General features: G+C 43.5%; 1 protein-coding gene across 4 annotated transcripts in view; it reads right to left on the reverse strand.

Moving 5' to 3' along the window:
• AGBL4 (ATP/GTP binding protein like 4) overlaps window positions 1-22,604 on the reverse strand; it is a 1,510,388-nt gene that overhangs the window by 111,872 nt on the left and 1,375,912 nt on the right. For all 4 annotated transcript variants that reach the window (XM_030942932.1, XM_030942931.1, XM_030942930.1 and 1 more), the window contains exon 9: window positions 4,872-4,983. In XM_030942932.1, the coding sequence (XP_030798792.1) occupies window positions 4,872-4,983 (112 nt within the window). The remainder of the gene's footprint in view (window positions 1-4,871; window positions 4,984-22,604) is intronic.

The following is a 22,604-nucleotide window of genomic DNA, read 5'->3' on the forward strand; positions in this document are numbered from 1 at the left end:
TGAGTGAGCCCTTGATGGCCATAGAGAGCTAATTTCAATGAGGAGGGGGGGTAAAATGGGGTAGATGCTGAGTCCGGGGCTGAAGCAAGTATGTGAAGATGATCAGAATCCTCTCTCATGGGAATGGGAGTGGGTGATGCCATCTCAGTTTCTATCCCTGGGAGTGTTGGACAATCTCAGCAGGTTGCAGGGAAACCTCTGTCACCAGATCAGAGCCTTCATTAAAGGAGGGCACAGTGATGGTGGCAGTGGGATCAGGTGATATTCTGAGGGAGAGAGAAGATTGGGGAGGGGTCTGTGGTTCAGTTCTTCCTTTTATCAGGAAAGTCTTCTAAAACCAAGGCACAGAAGCTCTCGGTTCGGTTCATCATTTGCTCAATGTCTGGTGTCCAGTCTCTGCTGGACACTAGAGACCCTGAGATGAGTTAACCAGACCCTTTCCCTGGGGGACAATCAATCACAACTGGCAAACAGGTGCCAGGCCACAGTGTCCACAGGGAGCTATCATGGGAGTGGAGCATGAAACACTTTATATCTCAGGTCCAGGGCAGTCCTCCTGGTTAAACACTTTGTTTTCAAGATCATCATTTAATACCCAATGTCCTCAAGAGGGGTAAGATTTTAGTGAGCACAGGGCTAGGAAAGCAGTCTTTGAAGTCAATGTCATCACTAATACGAGGACAGTAGGTGCCTGTTGCCAGGTTAGAAGCACACAGAAGGGCTCATTCCAGAAGCCTTCCAGTGCAGGCCAGACATATCACTTCAGGTCTACTGTACACGGAGCACCTCTAAAGATGAATGCATCACTTGGCCCTTACTAACTATTCCTCCTGGGTTCACATCTCAGGAAAAGTGCCACACTATTCGGCTACCCAAGTGAAAACCATAGGGATCATGCAAGACTCCTTCCTCTCCCATCAGCCACAGTCACCATGTCCCTTAGGTCTGGCTCCTTATTACCGCTAGACTCCTCTTGTTCCTTTTCAACTCCACAGCAGCAAGCTGTAATGGTCTCACAGTCTCTAGTTTGGCACCATCCAAATCTATTTTTCTAACAGGCACCAGAGGGGTCTCTCTGAAATGTAAACCTAATTTGTCAATTCCCTGCTTAAAGTCCTCAGTGGCTGCCTATTCCCATGAAAATAAAGTCCAGATTGCTCCCTGTGTCGTAACTACCCCTTCTGTCTGCCCCTGGTACCAGCCACACTGAATGACTTCCAGTCTCCTGAGTAAGCCACCCTCTCAGGGCAGGTGCACATGCTGTTTCCTCTGCCTGGAAAGTCCTCCCTGACCTGAGCATCCCTCATGTATCAGCTCAGGTGTTGCCTCCTGGGTTGGCCTCCCACAACCCCTGTGCTTCACTCTATAAATGCATCTAGAGTAACTGTCTGTAAATGTCTGTCTCTACCAGGCTGCGAACTCCTCGGCACCCAGCACAGGGCCTGAAGGAATGACAGTTGATTTGGAGGGTCTTGCTGATTCTCTGCTTGTTGATTCTGTGGGCAGAAGGCAATCTGGACAGGAGGAGTGAGGCTGTGCATTTAGAAACAAGCCCGGAAGTTGTCCTGGCAGTTCAGATAGTTCAGGGTTGAGTGACTATGTATGTGATACTGAAGTTCAGGAGCAGAAATGCACTTAAAGCTGTTAAGGCAGATGCCTCAGGGCACTGCAGTGTTTGCAACTGGGCACAAAGATGTCTGAAGTCAAATGTGAATTTAAATCAGATCCAGGTAATGGTTGTTGAGGGTCTGCTACACACCAGCACTGTGCTAGGTGTTTTTGCATTATTATTATTATTATTGTTTTTTGAGACGGAGTCTTGATCTGTCACTCAGGCTGGAGTACAGTGGCACGATCTTGGTTCACTGCAACCTCTGTCTCCCAGGTTTAGGCAATTCTCCCGCCTCAGCCCCCCGAGTAGCTGGGATTACAAGCATGTGCCACCACACCTGGCTAATTTTTTGTGTGTTTTTAGTAGAGACCGGGTTTTGTCATGTTGGTCAGGCTGGTCTTGAACTCCTGACCTCAGGTGATCCACCTGCCTCGGCTTCCCAAAGTGCTGGGATTATAGGCGTGAGCCACCGCGTGTGGCCTCGCATCATTTTTAACTAGAGAGACTGTATAATTTATCATCCAAATCAGAACAGTTTTGAAAGTGAAAAGAGGACGTTGTTAAAAGATACTCCAGGACAACAGGTATAAACCAGAATTGCCCCAGGAAAGCCAAGACTTATGACCATTCTACCTAGAAGTCATACTTTGTGCTTTTGTTCTTGGTAACCCCTGACACATCTTATAAATATATATTTATCAGTATTTACTTGTTTAAAGTCTATTTCCCCATTATATTGCAAGAGTTGGGGTTTTTCTTTTTCACTAGTAGAACCTCAGTGCACATAGAAAACCCATATATAAATAAATATTTGTGTAAAGAAGAAAGGAAAAAGTGGAGTAAAAATTGAGTTAGGAAAGAGAGAGTGGGGAAGAGAGGAAGGAACCAAGGGAGCTGGGATCCTCTTCCAGGCCAGCTTGACTCCTATATTAGTGCTCCACACCCTTGCTTGAGGCATAAATGAGTAGCCTTTCAGTAAGAAAATGGCTTATACAACTAACTCTGCCCCCAAGGTGTACTTATTAAGATCTAACCAGCTGATGATCAATGTATTCATGACGCAAATCATTTCCTAACATCTCTGTAACTCACTCCGGCTGGATCTGTGTTTTGCAGCATGAACGAGCACCCAGTTGTTTGTGAGTAAATCAATAATTAATGACAGCAATGGCATGCTGAAGCCTTTTCCTCTGTAGCAACCCTAACCTACTTCCCTTGTGTTCCTCCCCCAGGCTGCCCCCAAACTCCCATTTCTCTCTTTGGGGATTTATCTAAAATACCACTTTGTTCAATGGTTTCCATTCTGTCACTCCTTCTGGTCCAATGTCATTTTTATGTTTTTTTGGTTTGTTTTTTACTGTGCCTCATCATCCTATCTGGAAATAATTGTTTTGCATCTATAAGCCATATTGCATTTGGCATAATAGGATTTTCTGTGTTCAATCCAATTTAACTCAACATGCAGTTATTGAATATCTATTATCAGCCAAATCAGAAAAAAAAATGTAGGAGCTTGTTCTCCTTGAGAAGGAAGTATTGCGATTCTATCAGGGCAACTGCAGTCAACACAGAAGCCTGGGAGGGCAGAATTCTGCAGACTACAGATACTTCCTGAGAAAATCAGAAGCAGCTTCTGTCTGCAAGGAAAGCTGATCAGGATGACATTGAGAGGTCAGGGGCAAGTTCGTGTCTGTAAGAACTAGAAGACAGTGGGGTTTCAAAGCTTAGAGAAAGGCAGCAAACCATAATCATTCTATCTCTGCATATGGATTTGGTGAGCACAGTTCACACCTTCTTTTATAGACAAAGAAGGATGAACTGGGGAAGGAGGCAAATATCCTAGAGTTATGGTTATGCAAGCTGTGACACAAAAGGCATACTGTGAAAGGACCTAGGAAAGCAAAATTCACATAGGAGGACCAAGATAACAGTTGAGTTTCATAGCCAAGAAAACTACATTGCACCTCAGGACTGACTTTTTCATTAATCCCTGCTCTAATACATGCATTTGTTTTTAAGCACAAATGCTTAATCTGATCAATACCTGTGTTGCTCTTTAATTCAGGAAAATTTCACTGGGATCCTCAAAGAGGGCAAGCAGAATGGGTTACATTGGTGCATCTCTGAAGTACCCCAACTGTGTGACCTTTGTTGTCTTAGAAATCACCATCTCTCACCTGACAGCAGTCATGGGCCATAAAATCAGTCATTGAAGTTGGAAGGGACTCAAATGGAATTTCACTAGAATGTCTTCCAACAGTTGAGTCTCCTCTGTGCACCCTTTTGGACTAAAAGTTGAACACTTTTAGTGACACAGGACTAAAAGTTGAACACTTTTAGTAAAGCAAAGCTCATAGCTCACACACACACTCCATTCTCAAGCAGCTTTAGTTGTTAAAAAGTTCTATTTCTCTACCTCTTCCCATATCCCCAACCTGTAAAAAAGGTCTGTCCCACCCATTCTGCGATTGCTCTTTAGAGACAGAATACTGTAGTTTGCTTCACTTCTGTAAGCTATGAAACTCTGCTGTCTTCTCGTGTTAAACAAGAACTTGCCCCAGGGAGCAAACTTGGTGTGGACATCCATTGCTCTATCTGCCTATGTCCCCTTCTTTCTTCTGAAATGGTAGGCCCTCTTTTCTGAAAACAAGTACCAACCCACCCTCCAACTCCAACCATGTGGTTCCAGAGAGGCTGCCTTGTCCTTGCATATTCTTTCTCCTGAGCCAGAACTGACTTGCCCAGAAGTGGGCATGTCCTCCCAACTAGGTCAACCACAATCCTTTTGGAACTGGAACTGGAAAATGAGCATAAGTTGCTGTAGTGTTGAGAACCTTTGGATGTGACACTCACCAGTCATGTTCCCAATGTGTAGAAGAAGCCAGTTTACAGTCTTCAATTACATGTCATGCCCTTGATATTCTTCTAATAAATTCTCTACTTTGCTTATACTAATTCAAGTTGTATTTCTTTAGCTTGTAACCAAAGATCCTTGACAAATATGGATACACTCCAATATATTTCCTTTAACCCACCAGGCCTCCACAACTGAATCCACTATTTGTAAGAGGTTGCAGGAAAAGAGATTGGGAGAAGGTCCTTGGGTCTGTTGGATTCAGAGAAGAGCAGGCCTAGTGCCTCCCTGGTTTTAGCTATGTATTCCTAATTTGCAACTTCTAGTGGACTTTCCCAATACAACGCTTCCCTTTCCCAGATCAAGCCATAGATCAGCAGCTGTGGCGGGCATTCAGTTACTTACTGGGTCGTTGTACATCTGGACGATGAGTTGTTTCACTCCATGCAGGGTAGGGTGGACCCATGGAGAGGGATCCAGCCAGTGACGATTCAGATCAAACCCCATCAGAGAACACCTAGGCAGTACCCGAAGTAAGAGTCAATATAGACAGGACAAGCTGAGCTTCTCACTTGTCAAAATATGCTTAGGAGTAGGAGCAGTGATTATGTCACTTACCTAGCATTTATCATTTTCTAGAGACAGTTTTAAGTACTTTATATGAGTTAATCCATTCAGTGCCATCAACAACCCTGTGAGGTCACTACTATTGCAATTCGCACTTTGCAGAGGGAGAAACTGAGTCACAGAGAGATTCCAAAGTATTTCTGTAGTGTAGTCTCATGTCAGCATCCATAGACACATGACCCATAGACACATATGCACATCTCCACACTGCAGCTGAGAAAAATGCTCAGGCCAAAACTACTGGTGTTTCCATTATGCCTCTTTGCTCACACCTATAGCTAATCCATTGTCTCTACCTTCAAAATACACCATAACCCAATACCTTTTTACTACTTCCTCTGGTATCACCTTAAGTGTGGGCCAGGCCCAGAGAATTGTAATCATATTTTACCTGGTCTTCTTGTCTTCTTCTTGTCTCCTCCCACCTCACCTCCCATGACAGTGTACAGCAGAAGACTGGAGATTTCCAGAAATTTTAGACTTGGACTTGGATTCAAGTTCTCCAGTTACATAGGGTTATGTTCTTTCCATTCCTTTGCTGAGCCTGAGAGCCAGTTGTATGTGTGGATTTGAGGAGACCAGGGCATAAGCCTTCTCTTTTCAAATGTCTCTTTCCTCAAAGCCCCTGGAGGGACTGGGAGAACCCAATTTCTTATCACTGTGCTACTTTTGTCTCAGTGAGAACCAGAGGAGAATAATGCAGAAACTTCCAGGAACATCCTTTCGCTCCACATTCAGATTTTCACTAGCGTCTTGCCTAACCTCTCTGGCAAGTCCATCCTTCGTGAGTGTGGGATAATGCCCCCAGGGTATGCAGAGGAGATATCACTGAGTTCAGGTCCCCTGCTCTGCTGATGGTGTACTATGTGACCCTGGGCAAGTCCCTTGTTCTCTCAAGGCCTAAATTTCCCCCAGCTACAAGTAGAGAAGGAGCTTCCACAAATGGACCACAAGCTTTTCAAGAACCTCTTTCATCATGGACTGCACTCTTCCTACCCCACATCCTCAGTGGAGAGGAGCGCACAAAAATGTTCTCTGTGTTCCAGGATTTCCAAAAGAGCAGTGATGCCTGATACCAACCATTCTCTGTGCTTTAAACAGAGGGGATCACTGATGCTCACCTTCTAGGCCAGCAAGTTACCTCCTGATCTTGAACTTGCAAAGGGGTCCCGTTTTCATTTGCCATTACAACATGAGCGTTTTTCTTTGTTAGTAAACTCTTTGTAACTAGCATTGTAATAGTGTTATAATATGACATATTATCCCATTATATGAACCCCCATAATTCATTTAGCCATTTCCCCACTGTGGCACATTTATTTTGTTTTCAATGCTGCACTATTTTCAAAATGCACTGATGAATACTCTAATCCCTAAAGTTTTCTCCACATTTCAGAATTTTTTTCTTAGAACAGTTTCCAGAAGTAGAATTGCTTGGTAAGAGGATTGACTGACTATAAAATCACTATTACAAATGAAAAATGGTCCTCAACATAGAAAGCAAAAAAGAAAAAAAGTAACATCATCTTCCTGTCACTCAAATATAACTCCTGTTAGCCTTTGATGTAGTTCCTGCCATCTTTTCTATCTGAGCTTATAGTGGTAAGTGCAGCAGTAGTTAACATTTAAGAAGTGCTTACTATGTAACTTTACACGAATTATCTTATTTCATTTTTGCTTTTATCTCATACAAGCCCTGTATTACCATTTTACAGAGGAGAAAACAAAGGCTTAGAAAATGTAAGTAACTTTCTCTAAGGTCACTGAGCTACTATGTAATGGAGTTAGAATTTGAGCTCAGGTTAACCTGATTCTCCGAGTCCAAAATCTTACCAATTGCTCTCCTTACTCTGCTCTCCTCGGACTACACTAGATTGTCTTTCAGAAAGGAAACATTCATTGCTGTGACTAGTGCCTTGATCTACAGACATATCCATGCAGTTCTTAAATATTCTTATCTGAAGTATTGCTACTCATGAAAGTGATTAAGGACAGACAGAGAGAGCCTCACAGCCACACTCATCTGAAACCTGCTCAGGGTAATTTGGCCAGCATATGGAGGAGCAGGCTTCAAACCCAGGACTGTCCAGCTTTAATGTCTATGCTCTTCTAGGGAACAAACAGTTTAAGCAAGCTGTCTGCTTTTGAGAATGTATAAGGAAATTAAGGAGGAGAGACTGGTTTAGGGAACAAGGATGAGGCAAGAGTTAAATATAGCAATTCATCACAGTTTTATTAAGAACCTTCTACACACCAAGCTCCATGGTAGTGTTGCTGGGATAGAGTGATTGATAAGAGATGTTCTCTAACCTCAAGAAATGTATAATCCAGCAGGAGGAAGAAGATATGCTTACAGGTTTATATCGATTTATAATGCAGGATAATATTGTGAGTATTAAATGAGCTAATGTATAGGTTTTGGTACATAATGGTAACTCAAAAATGCTATATTATTGTTTTTATTGTACTGTATTAGTATTTTATGCTATATCCTATGTGAATGACATGGACTAATAGTTTCACAGTCCATAGGATGCTGGAATGGGCAGCAGTGGTCAGGGATGACCTCTTCTCTTCCTTGAGTCTGGAATTAGGCAGATCTGAGTTCAAATCCATGCTCTGTTCCCTCCCAAGTGTAGGAGACATCTGTCCATGTTCTTTGGGGAATGCCCAGCATCTAACACTGTTACTAGATGGGGGGTTGGGTGGGGTGAGTTTGCTTCTCATCATTACAAGATAAGGCCATGATTGTGCCCTATCTCCCTGCATGGAAGCCAGCCAGATACTACCTCTTTGTTCCCCGGCAGCCAGGGCAGCAATGGGAAACCCGGGCTCAGGCACCAGCCACTCCTGCCCAGGACGTAAACTTGGGACTGGGTGATGTGAGGCAGCAGGGAGTGCTGTGCAGCAGTGCTACTGTGGAACAGAGGCAGAGTATTCTGGCCCTTCAGAGCTGCTTAGTTAATTGCTCTGGTTTTCAAGTCTGGCTACCAGTTTTTGCGTGATTCTGTAAGCCCCTTCGTATAAATTCCCTTTTTGCTTAAGTGGCTAGAGTCAGTCCTTGTTAACTTTAGCTGAAGGCATCCCTAATCAGATGGCCCTATGAAATAATTCATAGAAAATTCTGGCAGACCCCTATATTGTCCACTTCCCAATGACTGCTCAACAAACAGAGGGAATCATTGGTCTGGCTGCTGTGCTCACAGAGCTTTTCCAGCCCTCACTGAGCATCTAAATATTTAGAAAGGTATATTACCCTTGACAACAGGATGTAATCATGAAACAACTGCATCCTTAGACATGCTTACTTATGTGCCTCTCCTCTGCCCCCAAATAGGAATGTCCTCAGCACTGTCTTGGGCAGGTCACCAGCTTGCTCTAGGACACCTCTATGACCTAAAACTCACTACCTTTCCAGTTAGCTTATCTCATTCTTGAATCTTCCATTAGAAAATTCTTTTTTCCTTTTTAGGTGAATGTGTCTCCCAGTCACTTCCTCCATCCTTCTCAGTCTTGCCCAGTTGCACAGAACAACAGGGTTATACTGTGGGGACCAGCGGCTTTGGGACTTACAGTTATGTTTAAGTTCTGGCTGTGTTCCTCACCAGCTGTGTGATCTTTTTTAAATTTCTTTATTTGAAATGCACTTATAGGCTTCTGTTTTATCATAGATATAAAGAAGATAACCACCCTGACTTTCTGGATTGCATACATGAACACACATGTCTGTAAGTGGATCAGCAGAATTCTCAGAAAAACATAAACATTGAACAAATGATAGCCAGTGACAACAGTGAAGTTGTCTGTTGAAATTGTCTAAACTTAAATATCAGCTCCTCCAGGAAGTAGAAGAGGACGTTCACTCCCTGCATATGAGGGGTAGGTGCTTTTCCTCTGCTCCCACAGCATCTGTTTCTCCCTCAGCAAAGTGGCTACAGCACAAGATGTGGTCATTATTGAGTCCGCTTCTCCACTGGACCATGAATTCCTCAAGAGCAAGGATGCTATCTTATTCATGTTGGTATTCCTGTGCCTGATAAAGAGCCTGGATCATGGCAGACATCGAAGAAGTAGTTGTTGAACAAACATTTCATTCCTCCTAAGCATTTTCCTGTCTCATATGATATAGTTCTCACAACCATTCAGTCACATGATAAACCTCAATTTTCTATCGGGAGTGTTGAGGGCCAGAAGAGGTAAGCCATTCTCTCAAGGCTACAAAACAAGTACTCTAAAGGGCCCAGACTGGAACTCAGGTGTCCCATCCCTGGACCTCATAATGTCCCCACTTGGCTATGCTGCTTCCAGGAAACCTCTTTGATTCAAAAAAGAACTTCAAAACTGAAGGAAAAGTGTTAGAGGTCAGAGATCCTGAAAGGTCAACTCCTAGATCCAGCCTGCCAATAAAAATAGAATGTAACTGGTGATTCAAAGGCATCTTCAATCCTCAGAGACTCTAGAGCTTTTTAGAAGCTAAAGCATTTGTGATATTCTTCAGTGAGTAGTACCTGCATGGGCACCTTTTGAGCTGATTTTAAACGAATGCTTCTAATGGCACTCAATCTATCCTTAGATTAAGTATTTACTGAACAAAACATCTCAGTAAAGATGCAGGATCCCTGGTTAGGAGCCTGGGGTACAGGTTGCACCTCCAATGTCTATGTCATCTTGGAAAAGTCACCTCCCTCCCCAGGCTCTATGCACTTATTTGTAAAATGGAATGCTATACTTCACTCACAGAGATCTCTTTCAGTTCTCTCAGTATATGATTCTAAAGCATCAATAACTGGGCTTTTTACTCCCAGAGTAAGGGACTTGGAGGAAGCATATATTTCCAATTGAGTTAAAATTCAAAGAAAACAAAATATTCTAAGAAAAGTGTTGATAGAATTTTAAAATGAAACACCAACTAGTCAAGGATGACCAATATCTTAACATTAATTGCATGCATTGCTCAACATTTGAGATGTGTGGGACACAAATGGGAGTTTGCCAAGAGTCAGGGCATGAGAGAGCATTCCAGGGAAAGAGTATAGCATGTGCAAAGTTAGGGAAGTAAAAATGGTCAGCAATTATGCATATTTCTAACAGGCTGCTAGTATGTTCTGCTTGTGTCCCTAACTGACTATATGCACAAGAGGCCAAGGCTGGTAAAGGCTCTTTCTCTTTACTGGTTTCAGGACCAAAAAGCAGCTGCCTAAAGACAGAGGAATGCATAAGGTGGCCTCCAGATGCCAGGCTCTCACTCCTATGATTTCCAGTTTAGAGTCACTGAATGCAAAATCCTGGGTCCCTGCCCTGTGTCTCTGTCTCCTTGGTGGTCTTGTATTCTGTTATTTGTTTTTAAGATGAAATTTTTGCATGAGCTCAAAATTAAGACCTATGTTCTGACAAGAATGGGGCTATTTATGGTACCAGTGCGAAATAATCTTTCACATTAGGACCATTCTAGAAAATGCAAATACATAGAGGCCAAATTTACATATGACTGCATAATATATAATGTCTTTATTTTGAGTTGGATATACTCTTAAGTATCTTTTCTTTCTTCCTCTAATCTGTGAATTCCATGAGGGCAGGGATAATGTCTGAGTTATCTTTCCCACCCCGACTCCAACACTGTCTACTATAAACCCAGGTGCAGAGAAGATTCAATACATTTATTGGATGAATGAATGAGTGAACAGATTAACAAAAGCATGGATGAACACCTTGCAGGTTTGCAAACATAGTTACTTTCAGATATATTTTGAAAAGTAAGCACCTACTAAATGCTAGACTCATTCACAATAATCAAATGAGATAGGTATTATTAATCGACACTTGATAAATAAGGAAATAAAATCCAAGGAAGATTTGATCTTGAGAGGGTCACTTGACAACTAGTAAGATATAGACCTGGAATTTGAACCCAGGTCTTGTTGATGACAGGATGGTTCACAGTCACCTTTGAGGTCCCCCAGCCGTCTGTGAGTCTGTGTGATTTATAAAAGAGACACTAAGCTACTCATTTGTCTCATCTTCTTATCCTGTTCTCTTTCTCGTTTGCCCAATGGCAGAGATATAATGGTTCCAGAGAATGTTATTCAAATCGCAAATAAATAGCTCCATCTCATGAAGGACATCATGCCTTATCCCTGTTCGCAGTAATGGCAGCTAGAATGAGAGCAATGATTTCAATTCCCCTCCTTATGATTTCCTTTTCATCTCCTCTGAAGAAGGATAGAGAAAAAGGCAGCTTGGCGGCTCCTGATCAATCTTGCCCTGAGCACCGCCAGGCTGCTCTAAGGAGCAGTGGCATTGACAAGCAGAGATGTATGAGGTACGCCTGCAACTGTCCCCCAAACACAGCAGTTTTTCAGCATTACCAATGAGCTGGATTGGATTAGGTATATTTGCACCAAAAGCAAAATAAATATTGCTTTATTTAATGCCACTAAAAGGTTGGGATTCAATTGCCCTTGGCCTGAGGCACCTTCCAGCTCTATTGATTGGCCCGTGTCAGAATGCCAGATAATCTGTCATCAACAGCCCCTGAAAAATGCTTAGCATGTCGGTTGGTCTCTGCTGTTGTGTAGATGGAGGATGGCAGGCAGTGCCCTTTGTCCCAAACACAAGGGATAATCATAACACATCCACTTTCCATCACCACCACCAAGATATTTAAAGCATTCTCCTCACATCCCTTCTTAGATCATCATGACGAGGAGATGTCTGTGACCAGGACTGTGAAGACTGAGAGGAGGGTGGATAAGAACATAGGCTTCAAAGGCAGAAGGCTTGGGTTTGAGTCCCAGTTCTGCCATCTAGTAGCTTTGTGACCTAGGACAAATTCATCTGTTTGCTTAAAGACCTGAAAGTGCTGAGAGGGCAGCAACTGAATCTATTTCATTTGTCACTGGGTCTTCAGTGCTAGCACAGTGTCTCGTACACAGCTGACTCTCAGTTGAACTGTATAAATAAAGGCTCAGAAGTGGTAATTTGACCATGGTCCAGCAAGGACAAGTGACAGAGGCAGAGCTTGAACCCAGTCTGCCCAACTCTAAAGCCTATGTTCTTAGCCACCATTATACTTTGCCTTTGCAGTCCTAGGAGTCAGGTAAGAGCCTAATAGAGGGACTATCCCTCATGTGCAGTGAGAGGTAGATGCAACATCTATAGTTTTTAAATGGTAAATCTAAGTTTCAAATGAGGGACTCACATAAAATGTACCTTTATGCAAATTGACGAAAGGTGCTGCCCCCTACCACCTAGGGTAATAAGTTGCAATCAGGTGCCGTTTCTGGGTGGGTAAAGTACAGAATAATGCCACTTGGTTTGGCCAGACTTTGGATTGAGAGCAGAGTCATAGACCATAGGCCCCATTGACCCCTTGACCACTGAACATTTGTACAGTACACAAACTGCACATCCATATGGAGCAGCCTTGGATGTGCCCAAGGTTTATAGCAAAGCCAAGATGAGCACTTAGTTTTTCTTCTTCCAAGGTTCATTCAGCAAGGTCTTTACCCTATAATGGTGGCCTTTTTGGCAAAGTGGCACGATTGGGGACAAGGGTGTTCAGATCACATCTGGAAAAGGGATTATCTCCAACCCTAAGAAATTCTTCCTAGTGTGTAAGGAGAGACTTTAGAGTGCCTTCTCCCTTCCCATACAGAGCATATACTCCAGGGATTCATCTTGTCTCCTGCTTGGCAGCAACAAACACTGGGTTCAGGTGGATTTCCAGCATTGCAACTTAAATCTAATTCTTAGAGTCAGTGACCAACTGGAAGGACCTGAGATTTCATAAAACCCAATCCCCACATTTCAAAGACAGGGAATCTGAGGCCAAGAGGGCAGAAAGGGTCTGCCAAGGTCACACGGCTATTCAGGGGTAGAATGGGAAGTCCATTCTAGAACCAAAGGATTATTTTTCTCTATATAAGAACAATGATAAGGAGTTTACTCCTTTTTGAAAGGTCTGAGGGAGGACATTTTCTGAAGGAATACACTGGCCCTTGAGGCTAAAAATTCACCACTTCAGTTTCTTAAGTGAAAAAGGACAGAGGAAACAAAAAAAGGGGCATAAAAGTCTTTTATGTCTTCACAAGACCTGGGTGCTAGCAAGGCTCTCACCTACTTGCACCAAGCCTGAGAATGGCTCTGAGTCAAGTGTGGGCTCTGGAGCCACACGGCCTGGATAAAACCCTGGCTTGGCCAACACATTGTATCTTTGTGGCTGACCCTCTCTGTGCCTTAGCTCTAACTGAAAGTGGGAATTTTGTCTACCTTAGAGGGTTGTTTTGAGGGCTAAATGAAATCATATAGGTAAAATGCCCAGGACACCATCTAGATTGAGATAAGTGCTACACATGTTAGCTGTTCTTGTGGTTTGCTCTTGGTATGACGTTCAGGATCCTTCACAATCTGGTCCTCAGTTACTCCTATACTTCTTACACTATGATATCAATCTGTACCCTATGCAAGGGTAGCACATGATAGGGCCTGTGAGCCAATAACAAAAAGGTGCCCCCTCTGTGGGTTGATGCATTTCCGCCAAGTCTCAAGGCTAGTCAAGCCTGTGCTACACTCCACCCTCCACCTGCCCTCTTAGCTGGCTCCTTTGTGTGGTGCCCAGACTTTACCCTATGTAGGATGCAGCCTGGACCACATGCAACAACCACACCAGAGCACCTGGCATTCCTCAAGGATCTCCACTCACTCACTCAGGGCTCAAGCAGCAAGCCTCAAAGGGCTCTGGGTCAAATTTCTGGGTGTAATTCCTGGAACTCCTACTATTAAAGGCAGTACTTGGGCAAATGACTTAACCTCTCTTTGAGTGACAGTTTCCTTATCTGCAATATGAGGGTAACACAAGACTTATCTTGTAGGTTCATGAGGTTGTTGGAAGGAACTCCCCGTTGTTTTCAATGCCAATGGTAACTTTCCGTCCTCAGGAATGAAAATAATGGGTCTTCTTCTCCATTCCCTTGTTTTCTCTTCCCAAGGAAGGAGATGGAACTTATCTGACTGGTCAGCTCCAGAAAAGAAGCAGAGCTGGTTTGGGCCTAGTCCCTCCTAGCATGTGTTTTTGGGATCTGGAATTCTGAAGGGTCTGTTCTGGTCTTCTTTCTGCCACATGGTGTGCTTTCTAGGAAGCTTTTTGCCTCCTTTTCTGCTTGTGTCTGATGGGAAAGTTGAATTTTGAAGTGAAGTAAAGGAGGAAAGTTTGGCCACAGATATAGACGATGCCTTCCAGGTCCTGCTTTTATCAATAATACAGCTAATATTTTGACTCCTATTTTTTTTGATCCCTGTATCTCCTTCTAAATTGTAGGAATAGGATGAGAGTAGGAGCAGGAGTATGATTAATTATCACTCCAAATCTCTAGTGGAAGTACTACATATAAAACACTTAGAATAGTGTCTGGCAGCTATATGCTTGCAATTAATATTTCGTATTATTATATTACTGTGTTGTTATTTATTATAATTATTCCTTTGGTTTGGAACATGCTGCCATTCTCTTCCCCTGGCCAACACCCACTCACCCTTCAAGATTCATCTCACACAGCTCTTCCTTCAGACATTTTCTCTGACTTGCCCTATTCCAACCCTTTGGCTGGGTTAAGAGGTGCCTCCTCAGTGACTTCACAACCTGGGAATCCCTGGGCTTCTCTCCATCAGCACAGTTATCTCTTCTCTGGACTGTGAACTCCTTAAGGGCAGCACAGGGGCCAAGCCCACCTCATATTCCCCAGTGCATGGTACAAAGTATGTGCTTGGGGATGGGTTGGTGGGTTGGGAGGGCAGGAGAGGGAAAAAAGAAGACAGGGAAGAAACAATTAAAAGGCTTCTCAAGTGGAAGCAGAGTGCCAGCAAAAGCACAGATGTGAACAAGAGCAGGCTGGTTTAAGACAATGGAAAGAGCCCAGGAAGGCAAGAGGAACAGATGGGAGTGGATGCAGGAAAGAGCAAGGTGGACAGTGGGAGAGGAAGCTGAAAAGAAAGTTTGAGGCCATTGTGCAGACACTGAATACCAGGCTAAAGAGCTCTGGTTCTTTCTGAGGGTCAACGGGGAGCCGCCGAAGGATTTCTACATAAAAAACTGGCACTATTCAAGGAGTGGTTTAGGAGCTAGGACCAGAAATGATGAAGTTCTTGATTCTATCAGATTGTTTTGCTCCTCCAGACTCCCTAGCCACTAATTTTGGGTTACTGTCTCCTCAGAGGCCTGTCTTCACTGTAGAATCAATTATTAAGATCAACTTGCTATCAACTCTAACTTTGAACTGCTATTCAGCTGCTTGCAGGGACAGAGATGAGGAGCTGCCTTCACAGACATCTAGCCATCTGGCCTTTTCCGTGGAACCTGGCTGGGAAGCTCATTTGAATAATTGGTTTTGGCGGTGTGCACTTGTGGGTTAGACACCTGATTACACTGCCAGCCTCAGTGTCCTTTCAGCCTCCACAGAAACATCACTCAGGTTACATAAAGCAGGAGACAGTCTCTGGGAGGTAAGGGTCTGTCTGGCCCCTGCTGTCACTCTGGCTTTATCTGAACTAACTGTGTGGCTCACTCACTGTGTGACCTTGAGCAAGTTACTTAGCCTCTCTGTGGCTTGATTTCCTTTTGGCTTCAAGAAGGAGAGTGATTCCTGCCCTGCCTACACCACAGGCTTCTTGTAAGGATCTAAGGGAAGATGGGGGAGTTGTAGCTTAGCGGAAAAGCAAGTGGAAAAATTTAAAGATTTAGGCTGAGGAGAGCTCAATGTCAGACAGCAATGTGTGCATGTGGGCTGTATCAGAAGAAGCGTGGTCCCCAGAATGAGGCTTCTGATGACCCCATTCTATTCCTTGTCCATGAATTAATTAGTTCTATGAACTTGAAGGGGGTACCTAATCTACCCGTGTCTCAGTTTCCTCATCTGTAAAATTAGAATAATGATGCATTTGTTCTAAGGATTAAATGAAACAACAAATGCAAAATGCCTAAAATAGTGCCAGGTTCGGAAAGCTCAATAGATGTTAGCTGTCATCATCACTATTATCATTATAATGATGCCCTTCAGTCCTGGACACCCTGCCTCAAAGACAGACAATGACAAACATCTGGAACGCTTTCAGAGGACAGCAGGAAGGACAGAGAGGGGAATGGATTTCAGATTACGTATGAAAAGTTGGAAGGCTTTGGGGATGTTTGGCCTGGAGCAGTAGTAGGATTGAGTAGGGAGTGGGGAAGGGTGGGAACACATGATCTTCAAATGGCTGAAGGCTACCATGTGAAAGATGGACTGGCCTTGAATAATCCTTCAGAGGGCAGAGGCAGAAGTTACATGCTGGCAGCTTCAGCCTGAAAACAAAGTGCTCTCTAACAGTCAGAGGTGGCATCAGCACAGCATGATGCTTTGGAAGGGAGGGAACAATCTGTGCCTAGAGGTGGGCAAGCAGAGGGGGCAAGGCCTGGATAGGGCACTGGGCTGAATGTTTCTCATGATGCTGTGATAAGGCACCCAGCAGGGAAATGTGACTGGGGCACGGACGGAGGCTCAGAGTGAGGAGGGGCTGGCAGATCTCTCAACAGGGCAATACTTGCTGTGGATCTTTGTTTTCTGTTTCTACGTTGATGAAAAAAATAGGCAGTTTTTATGCTATTACAGAACAAATAGAACATTGATATGTATTTATATTTTATATGGCTGATTTTAGGTTCTGTTCTATTTTTAGATAGTTTGAAATGTTTCTTCCTCTAGATTTTGAGGTGGAAGAGGTAGGTAGACCAGTTATAATGTGTGTGTGTGTGTGTGTGTGTGTGTGTGTGTGCGCGCGCGCGCGGTGTGTGCTGGAAATACCTTCCCTGGTGGTTTACCCTATGCTATGGTTAATGATGTTTTGTTCTGTAAATCTCTATCTCCCTTTTATGTCTGGTGAACGCATATATCATCCATTCATCAAAAACCCTCCTTCATCACTATCAGTCAGAAGGAAGTACTCTCTGCTTCAAGATACAGTGTATCAAGAGGTTAAAACTGGAGCAGCCTAGGGTCAGCAACTAGGGCAAGTTCCGTGGTACTTATGTGCTTCAACCTCCCCCTCTACTTGAAGTAGGAGCATCACACTACCTCCATCATAGGGCTGCTGTGAGTATTAAATGAAACGATACACATAATGTGCAGTGAGGAGACACTTACATATTAGCTCCTCTTGTATCTCTCAGCATCTTCTGCATCACACCCATATTTCTAGTGGAAACACTGGGCTTCTTATTGGCAAGAACTGCCTCTGATTTCTTTCTGCTTCCCCAAGGCCCAGTACAGGGCCTGACACCCAGCAGGCCCTCAACAAACCTTAGTTAAATTGGATTTACTGCACTGGAGCATCCTTTGCTACATAAGGATTGCCAAGGCCAAGATCCATAATGATGGAGAGAGTCTGCAGATTGTGCAGCCTCCATTTCCACCATGGGGTCTGCAGGTCTGTGCTATAATGCAGAATCGTTTCTGTACCACCCATAGAGGCCTGTTCCTCCCCACCCCACCTCCACACTCCCAAGAAATACTGAGATTTTCCGAAGATGAGAAATTTCACAGCATCCTGCTATCTTTTGGGTAACTGCGTATTTTATGATGACTAATAGGCAATTACTATGGTAATATTGCAATTCAGCATGTGTGAGGTTTGGGAAATGAGAAATTATGGGTAACTACTTTGGACTCATTTCTATGGTAACAAAAAGTAATTGTCATTAAATACCAGTTATTCTGAGGCTGTACCTGGTAATTATAGATTTTTATGCCCAGAAACATAAATAAAACCAATAAATTTATTCAAAGGTCTATGACTGTTTACTTATACGTGGCTCTATGGAATACACAATGACAAGCACCTAATTAAGAAATGCAAACCCAACACAGGGTTTCATACTGTTGTACGGAGATGGAAAGTCTGTTTTTCAAATGCAGGCAACTTGTGCATTACCCATGGTCAGAAAGCGCAGCGGGGCATAGGTGGGGGTAGGGGCTCTCTCCTCTGCAAAAGGAGTGACAAGGAAGTAGCTGGAAGAGAGAGTGTGCAAATGCTGCAGTATGTATTGTGGGCATGCTTTCTGTAAGACATTGAGAATTACCAACCGATTCTATACTGGTTCAGCCCAACATCCCCCAACTCCAGTTGCCTTCCAACTAGGAGTCGCTTGCAGCTTCTTGGCTCTGTAATACCTGAAGTTACAATATTCATTCCTCAAGACTCCTAGGTCCCAGATCCTTCCAGAGCTCTCTGAAAATATTCCCATTGTAATGTCAGTAACCATGCCATTGTTTTTTATAACACGGTGGTAAAATTACACATAACATAAAACTTAACATCGTAACTATTTTTAAGTGTAGGGTTCAATGGCATTAAATACATTCATAACGTGCTACTATCACCACCATCCATCTCCAAAATTCTTTTTAACTTGTAAAATTGAAACCCTATGCCCATTACATAGTAACTCTCCATTCTCTCCATCCTCCCAGCCCCTGGTAACCACCATTCTGCTTTCTGTCTGTATGAATTTGACCACTTGAAGAACATCATATAAGTGGAATCATATAGTCTTTGTCTTTTGATGAGTGGCTTATCACATTAGCATAATGTCCTCAAGTTTCATTCATGCTGTAGCCATCCCATTCTTGATAGAGCCTCTCCCCCGTGCTTCTACTAAATGATGGAAGGTGCCTTTCATCCCACTTCCCTCTTCCAAGAGAGTAGGAGGGAAACAGGCCAGGGGAGCGAAGTGTCTTGTCCAAGGACAAATAAGAATGCTCAGGAGAGTAGTGAAAATTAGAGCCTCAGTTCTCCACTTCTGCCTATAGCTTATAGAGCAAAGGCAATGTGTGGGAGCGTGGAGAGTCCCTAGATGCACCCTATGACCTTGAACATGGCTCTTTACCTTCTCAGCCTGTTTCCCCATGGCTTAAATGGATACAGTAAAAACTGACTTTCCTTTCTTGGTTGCTGTTGTATGACCAAATGTGGTTTTGTAAGTGCCTTTAAAAGTATCACGCTCCATACAATAATTAAGCATGGCTGAGAATCCAGTTTGTTAAATTATAACAGCAGCTCATCAGGTTAAAGCATAGCAGTATTCCTGTCACAACAACATACAGTTAAAACAACTGGGCCAGGAGGCCATGCAGATGAAGGTAAAGGGTTGGGGGCTGACTGCATCTGGCCCTAGTTACTCTACATGGGGCACTGTAGCTTTGTGCCATCACACAATCACTAAACACTATTGTTTAGTTCATTTGTTCATTCTGGAAACATATATGTGAACTTCAGGTCAGTGAATAGAAAAATAAAATTATTTCAAGAGCCCATTTGCCAGGTACCGGGGATACAGAGAACAAGGTAAACAAAGTCCTGACTTCATGGAGTTTACAGTCTAAGGTGAAGACAATCATTAAACAAATAGTCACATAAATAAACACATAATTACAAATTCGGGCAAGAGCTATAAAGGGAGAGTATAGGGTGCTATGAAAGAGTGTAATGGGAGGCCCACTGTATATTGCAAGCCCTGGAAAAGCCTTTCTGTGAAGTGGTATTAAACCTAAGACCTGAAATGAAAAGAAGGCCAATGTAATTGGAGTGCAGTAAGAAAGACAGAGTGTATAGTTGCTCTGTGCTTTTACTGTATAAGGTAACTGTTATCCATTGTTATATCATCCAACATAATTGTTAAAGATAGGTACCATAGCGTATACTATAGTTGCTATATATTGTTGCTATAAACTTTAGTATAGGCTCCATATACTCTTACCGTAAACCATAGTCTGGTATCATATACAGTAGTCTAGTTAGAAAATGGTGCTGTTCTTTAACACAAAGAGCTTGATCTATCATGGTATAGTGGCCATCCATTGCTGTTAAATTCTAGAGTGTACCTTCTCTAGTTCACTATAAATGCCATAGAATAGGTACTTGTATTATTAAATCTAAACTTAGCTGATGAAATCTGGGAAATCTCCTTGACCAGCCTTCCTAGATTGGATTATATGCTTCTTTAATGTGGAGGAGTGGGGAGGAAGAAGAGAAGGAGGAATAAATGTTTATTTATAACTTACAGTGTGCTTAGCACTGTGCTTTAGATGCATTATCTCACAAAAGTCTCATAACTCTATAGCATCTCCATTTACAGATGAGAAAAATGAAGCTTAACGAGGCCATGTAATTTACCCAGGGTCATACAGCAGGTAGGTGGCAGAGCAGAATTTAAATCTGACCTGACACCCAAGTCCATTTTCTCAACCACTGACCTTTACTCCTTCCAAGCTCCTGCCTTCCCATCTCACACTGCAGGGAACTGGCCTGTTGAACCATCTCTCCAGCCAGCAGGAGTGAGGTGCCTCAGGGCAGGCCTGTCTTTGGTTCTCCTCCCAGGGTCTGGCAGGCCTGGTGCTGGCTATAGGGGGAGTGTGGGACTGCAGAGAGGAGCAGGGCTAGGTCAGGCACACCTGCATCCCTGCCCGCTCCTCACAGGCCACAGACCTCTTGGGGATGACGTAACTTATCTGAGTCTTGAGAGTCTGCACCTCCAGAGGGAGATGTTGAGAGAATGAAAGCAAAAGAGCATGAGAGAGAGGCAAAGACCTGGCCACCTGTCTTCCAACATGTTTCCAGCAATTTGATCAGTTCCTGGGAAGTCTGGCTCTCTTACTGCACTAGAATTCTGAGAACCAACCTTCCTTCCTTCCCTCCCTCCCTCCCTCCCTCCCTCCCTCCCTCCCTCCCTCCCTCCCTCCCTTCCTTCCTTCCTTCCTTCCTTCCTTCCTTCCTTCCTTCCTTCCTTCTTCCCTCCCTCCCTCCCTTCTTTGCCTCCTTTCCTCTCTCCCTCCCCACTCGCCACATTTTCTCCTGTACTCAAGCTAGATTGAGTAGATTGTTATTATTTGAATTTAGAAAAACTTTAACAAAGTTCCTCTATCACAGAATTATGAGGATTAAATGAGAGTAGTGTGTGAGTGCTTCACAGGCTATTGGATTGGCAAGTAGAATTCTTGGAGTGGCATTTCCCAAAACGTGTTTCAGAAACCCTTACACTGGTTACAGGGAGGATGTGGACCCCTCTCACTTATCTTTGGGAAACACTAAGTACTACTTCCCCTCTTAGATTCCCTATGTTTATAAGCATATTCAAAATTCTGAAAAGTCATATTATAAAAGAACACATTTAACTTTGCTTAACTCTGTGTTTCCTAAACTTATCTGAACTCTGAATTTTTCCCTCCATAATGCCTTGGCAAATCTTGCCAAACCACAGAAGTATTGCTCTAGAGAGTAGTGTGGCTGGTCTAGGGGACCTCTAAGGCACCTTGAAGTTCCCAATTATGAGTCTGTATTTTTTTTATATATTTTCTCTAAAGCTTTAAGTAGTGAATTATCATGATTAATCGGCTCTTTGTTGTACAGTTTTAGCAATGGCATTAATGTTTGTGGTTAGAGTTGCTCTCCAACTCTCATAATGAGAATCACATATTCTCACTAGGAGAATGTTGGGGGTCGAAGCTTCAGTGTGAAACCATTACTGAGGGTTGGAAATCTTTTATCATGGAGTCCCCAAATCACAAAGTCTGGGGCTTGAACACATGTAGAAGGCATCTAGCCCTCATCACCATCTCAGTGTCCATCTGAAGCCCTGAGAGGGGAGGCATTTTGGCCAAGGTCACTGACTTCCTTTAAGCTAGTCCTTCCTGAGACAGCAGATGATGACATAAATAAATGTGTGGAGAGAAGTATTGACCTCTCTCTGACCACTGCTCTTGTAATTAAACAGAAACATTAACATAAATCAAATGGTCTTTCTACCACTATTACCGCTAACAGTACACTCTGTCCATGGAAGGTGGAAAAGCATCGCTCTCAGGCCTGCAACAAGCCACAAAACTTGCGAATGCTAATGAACCATCACTTCAGCCAATTAAGAGTGAAAGCAAAACTGTTTTTAATGAAGTCTGCAGGCATCTCATGGGCTCTCTCTAGTTCACACCCAGGAGTACCCCTCTGGACCCAGTTGCCATGCTCTTGGAAAGCAGTAAACCAACTCTGTGTAAAACAAACCTGACTGGCTGTCAGGAGATCTGGTTCTGGTCTGAGTTAGGCCACGGACTGAGTAAGTACTGTTTCATCTCTGGGACTCAGTTTCTTCATCAGTAAAGTCATCCTTCTCATTCTCTCATATTCATCAAACACTTTTTAGGCATCTACTATGTGCTGATCCCTGCTGCTAGGCATGAGGGACACAAGGGCCATTAAGGTTCAGTCTCCGCCCTCCAGTAGCTTTAAGGACAGTGGAGGACATGCAGTGGAACAAGAGTTGTTCGATAACCAGGCCTGCTTGCTACAGTGGCTCATGCCTGCAAATCCTAGCTGCTTGGAAGGCTGCAGTGGGAGGGTCACTTGAATCCAGGAGGTCGAGGCTGCAGTGAGCCATGATTGCACAACTGCACTCCAACTTGGGCGATGGAGCACAACCCTGTCTCAAACAAA

The sequence above is a fragment of the Rhinopithecus roxellana genome, chromosome 12 (genome assembly GCF_007565055.1).
Source record: "Rhinopithecus roxellana isolate Shanxi Qingling chromosome 12, ASM756505v1, whole genome shotgun sequence".
In the NCBI taxonomy this organism is placed as follows: Eukaryota; Metazoa; Chordata; class Mammalia; order Primates; family Cercopithecidae; genus Rhinopithecus; species Rhinopithecus roxellana.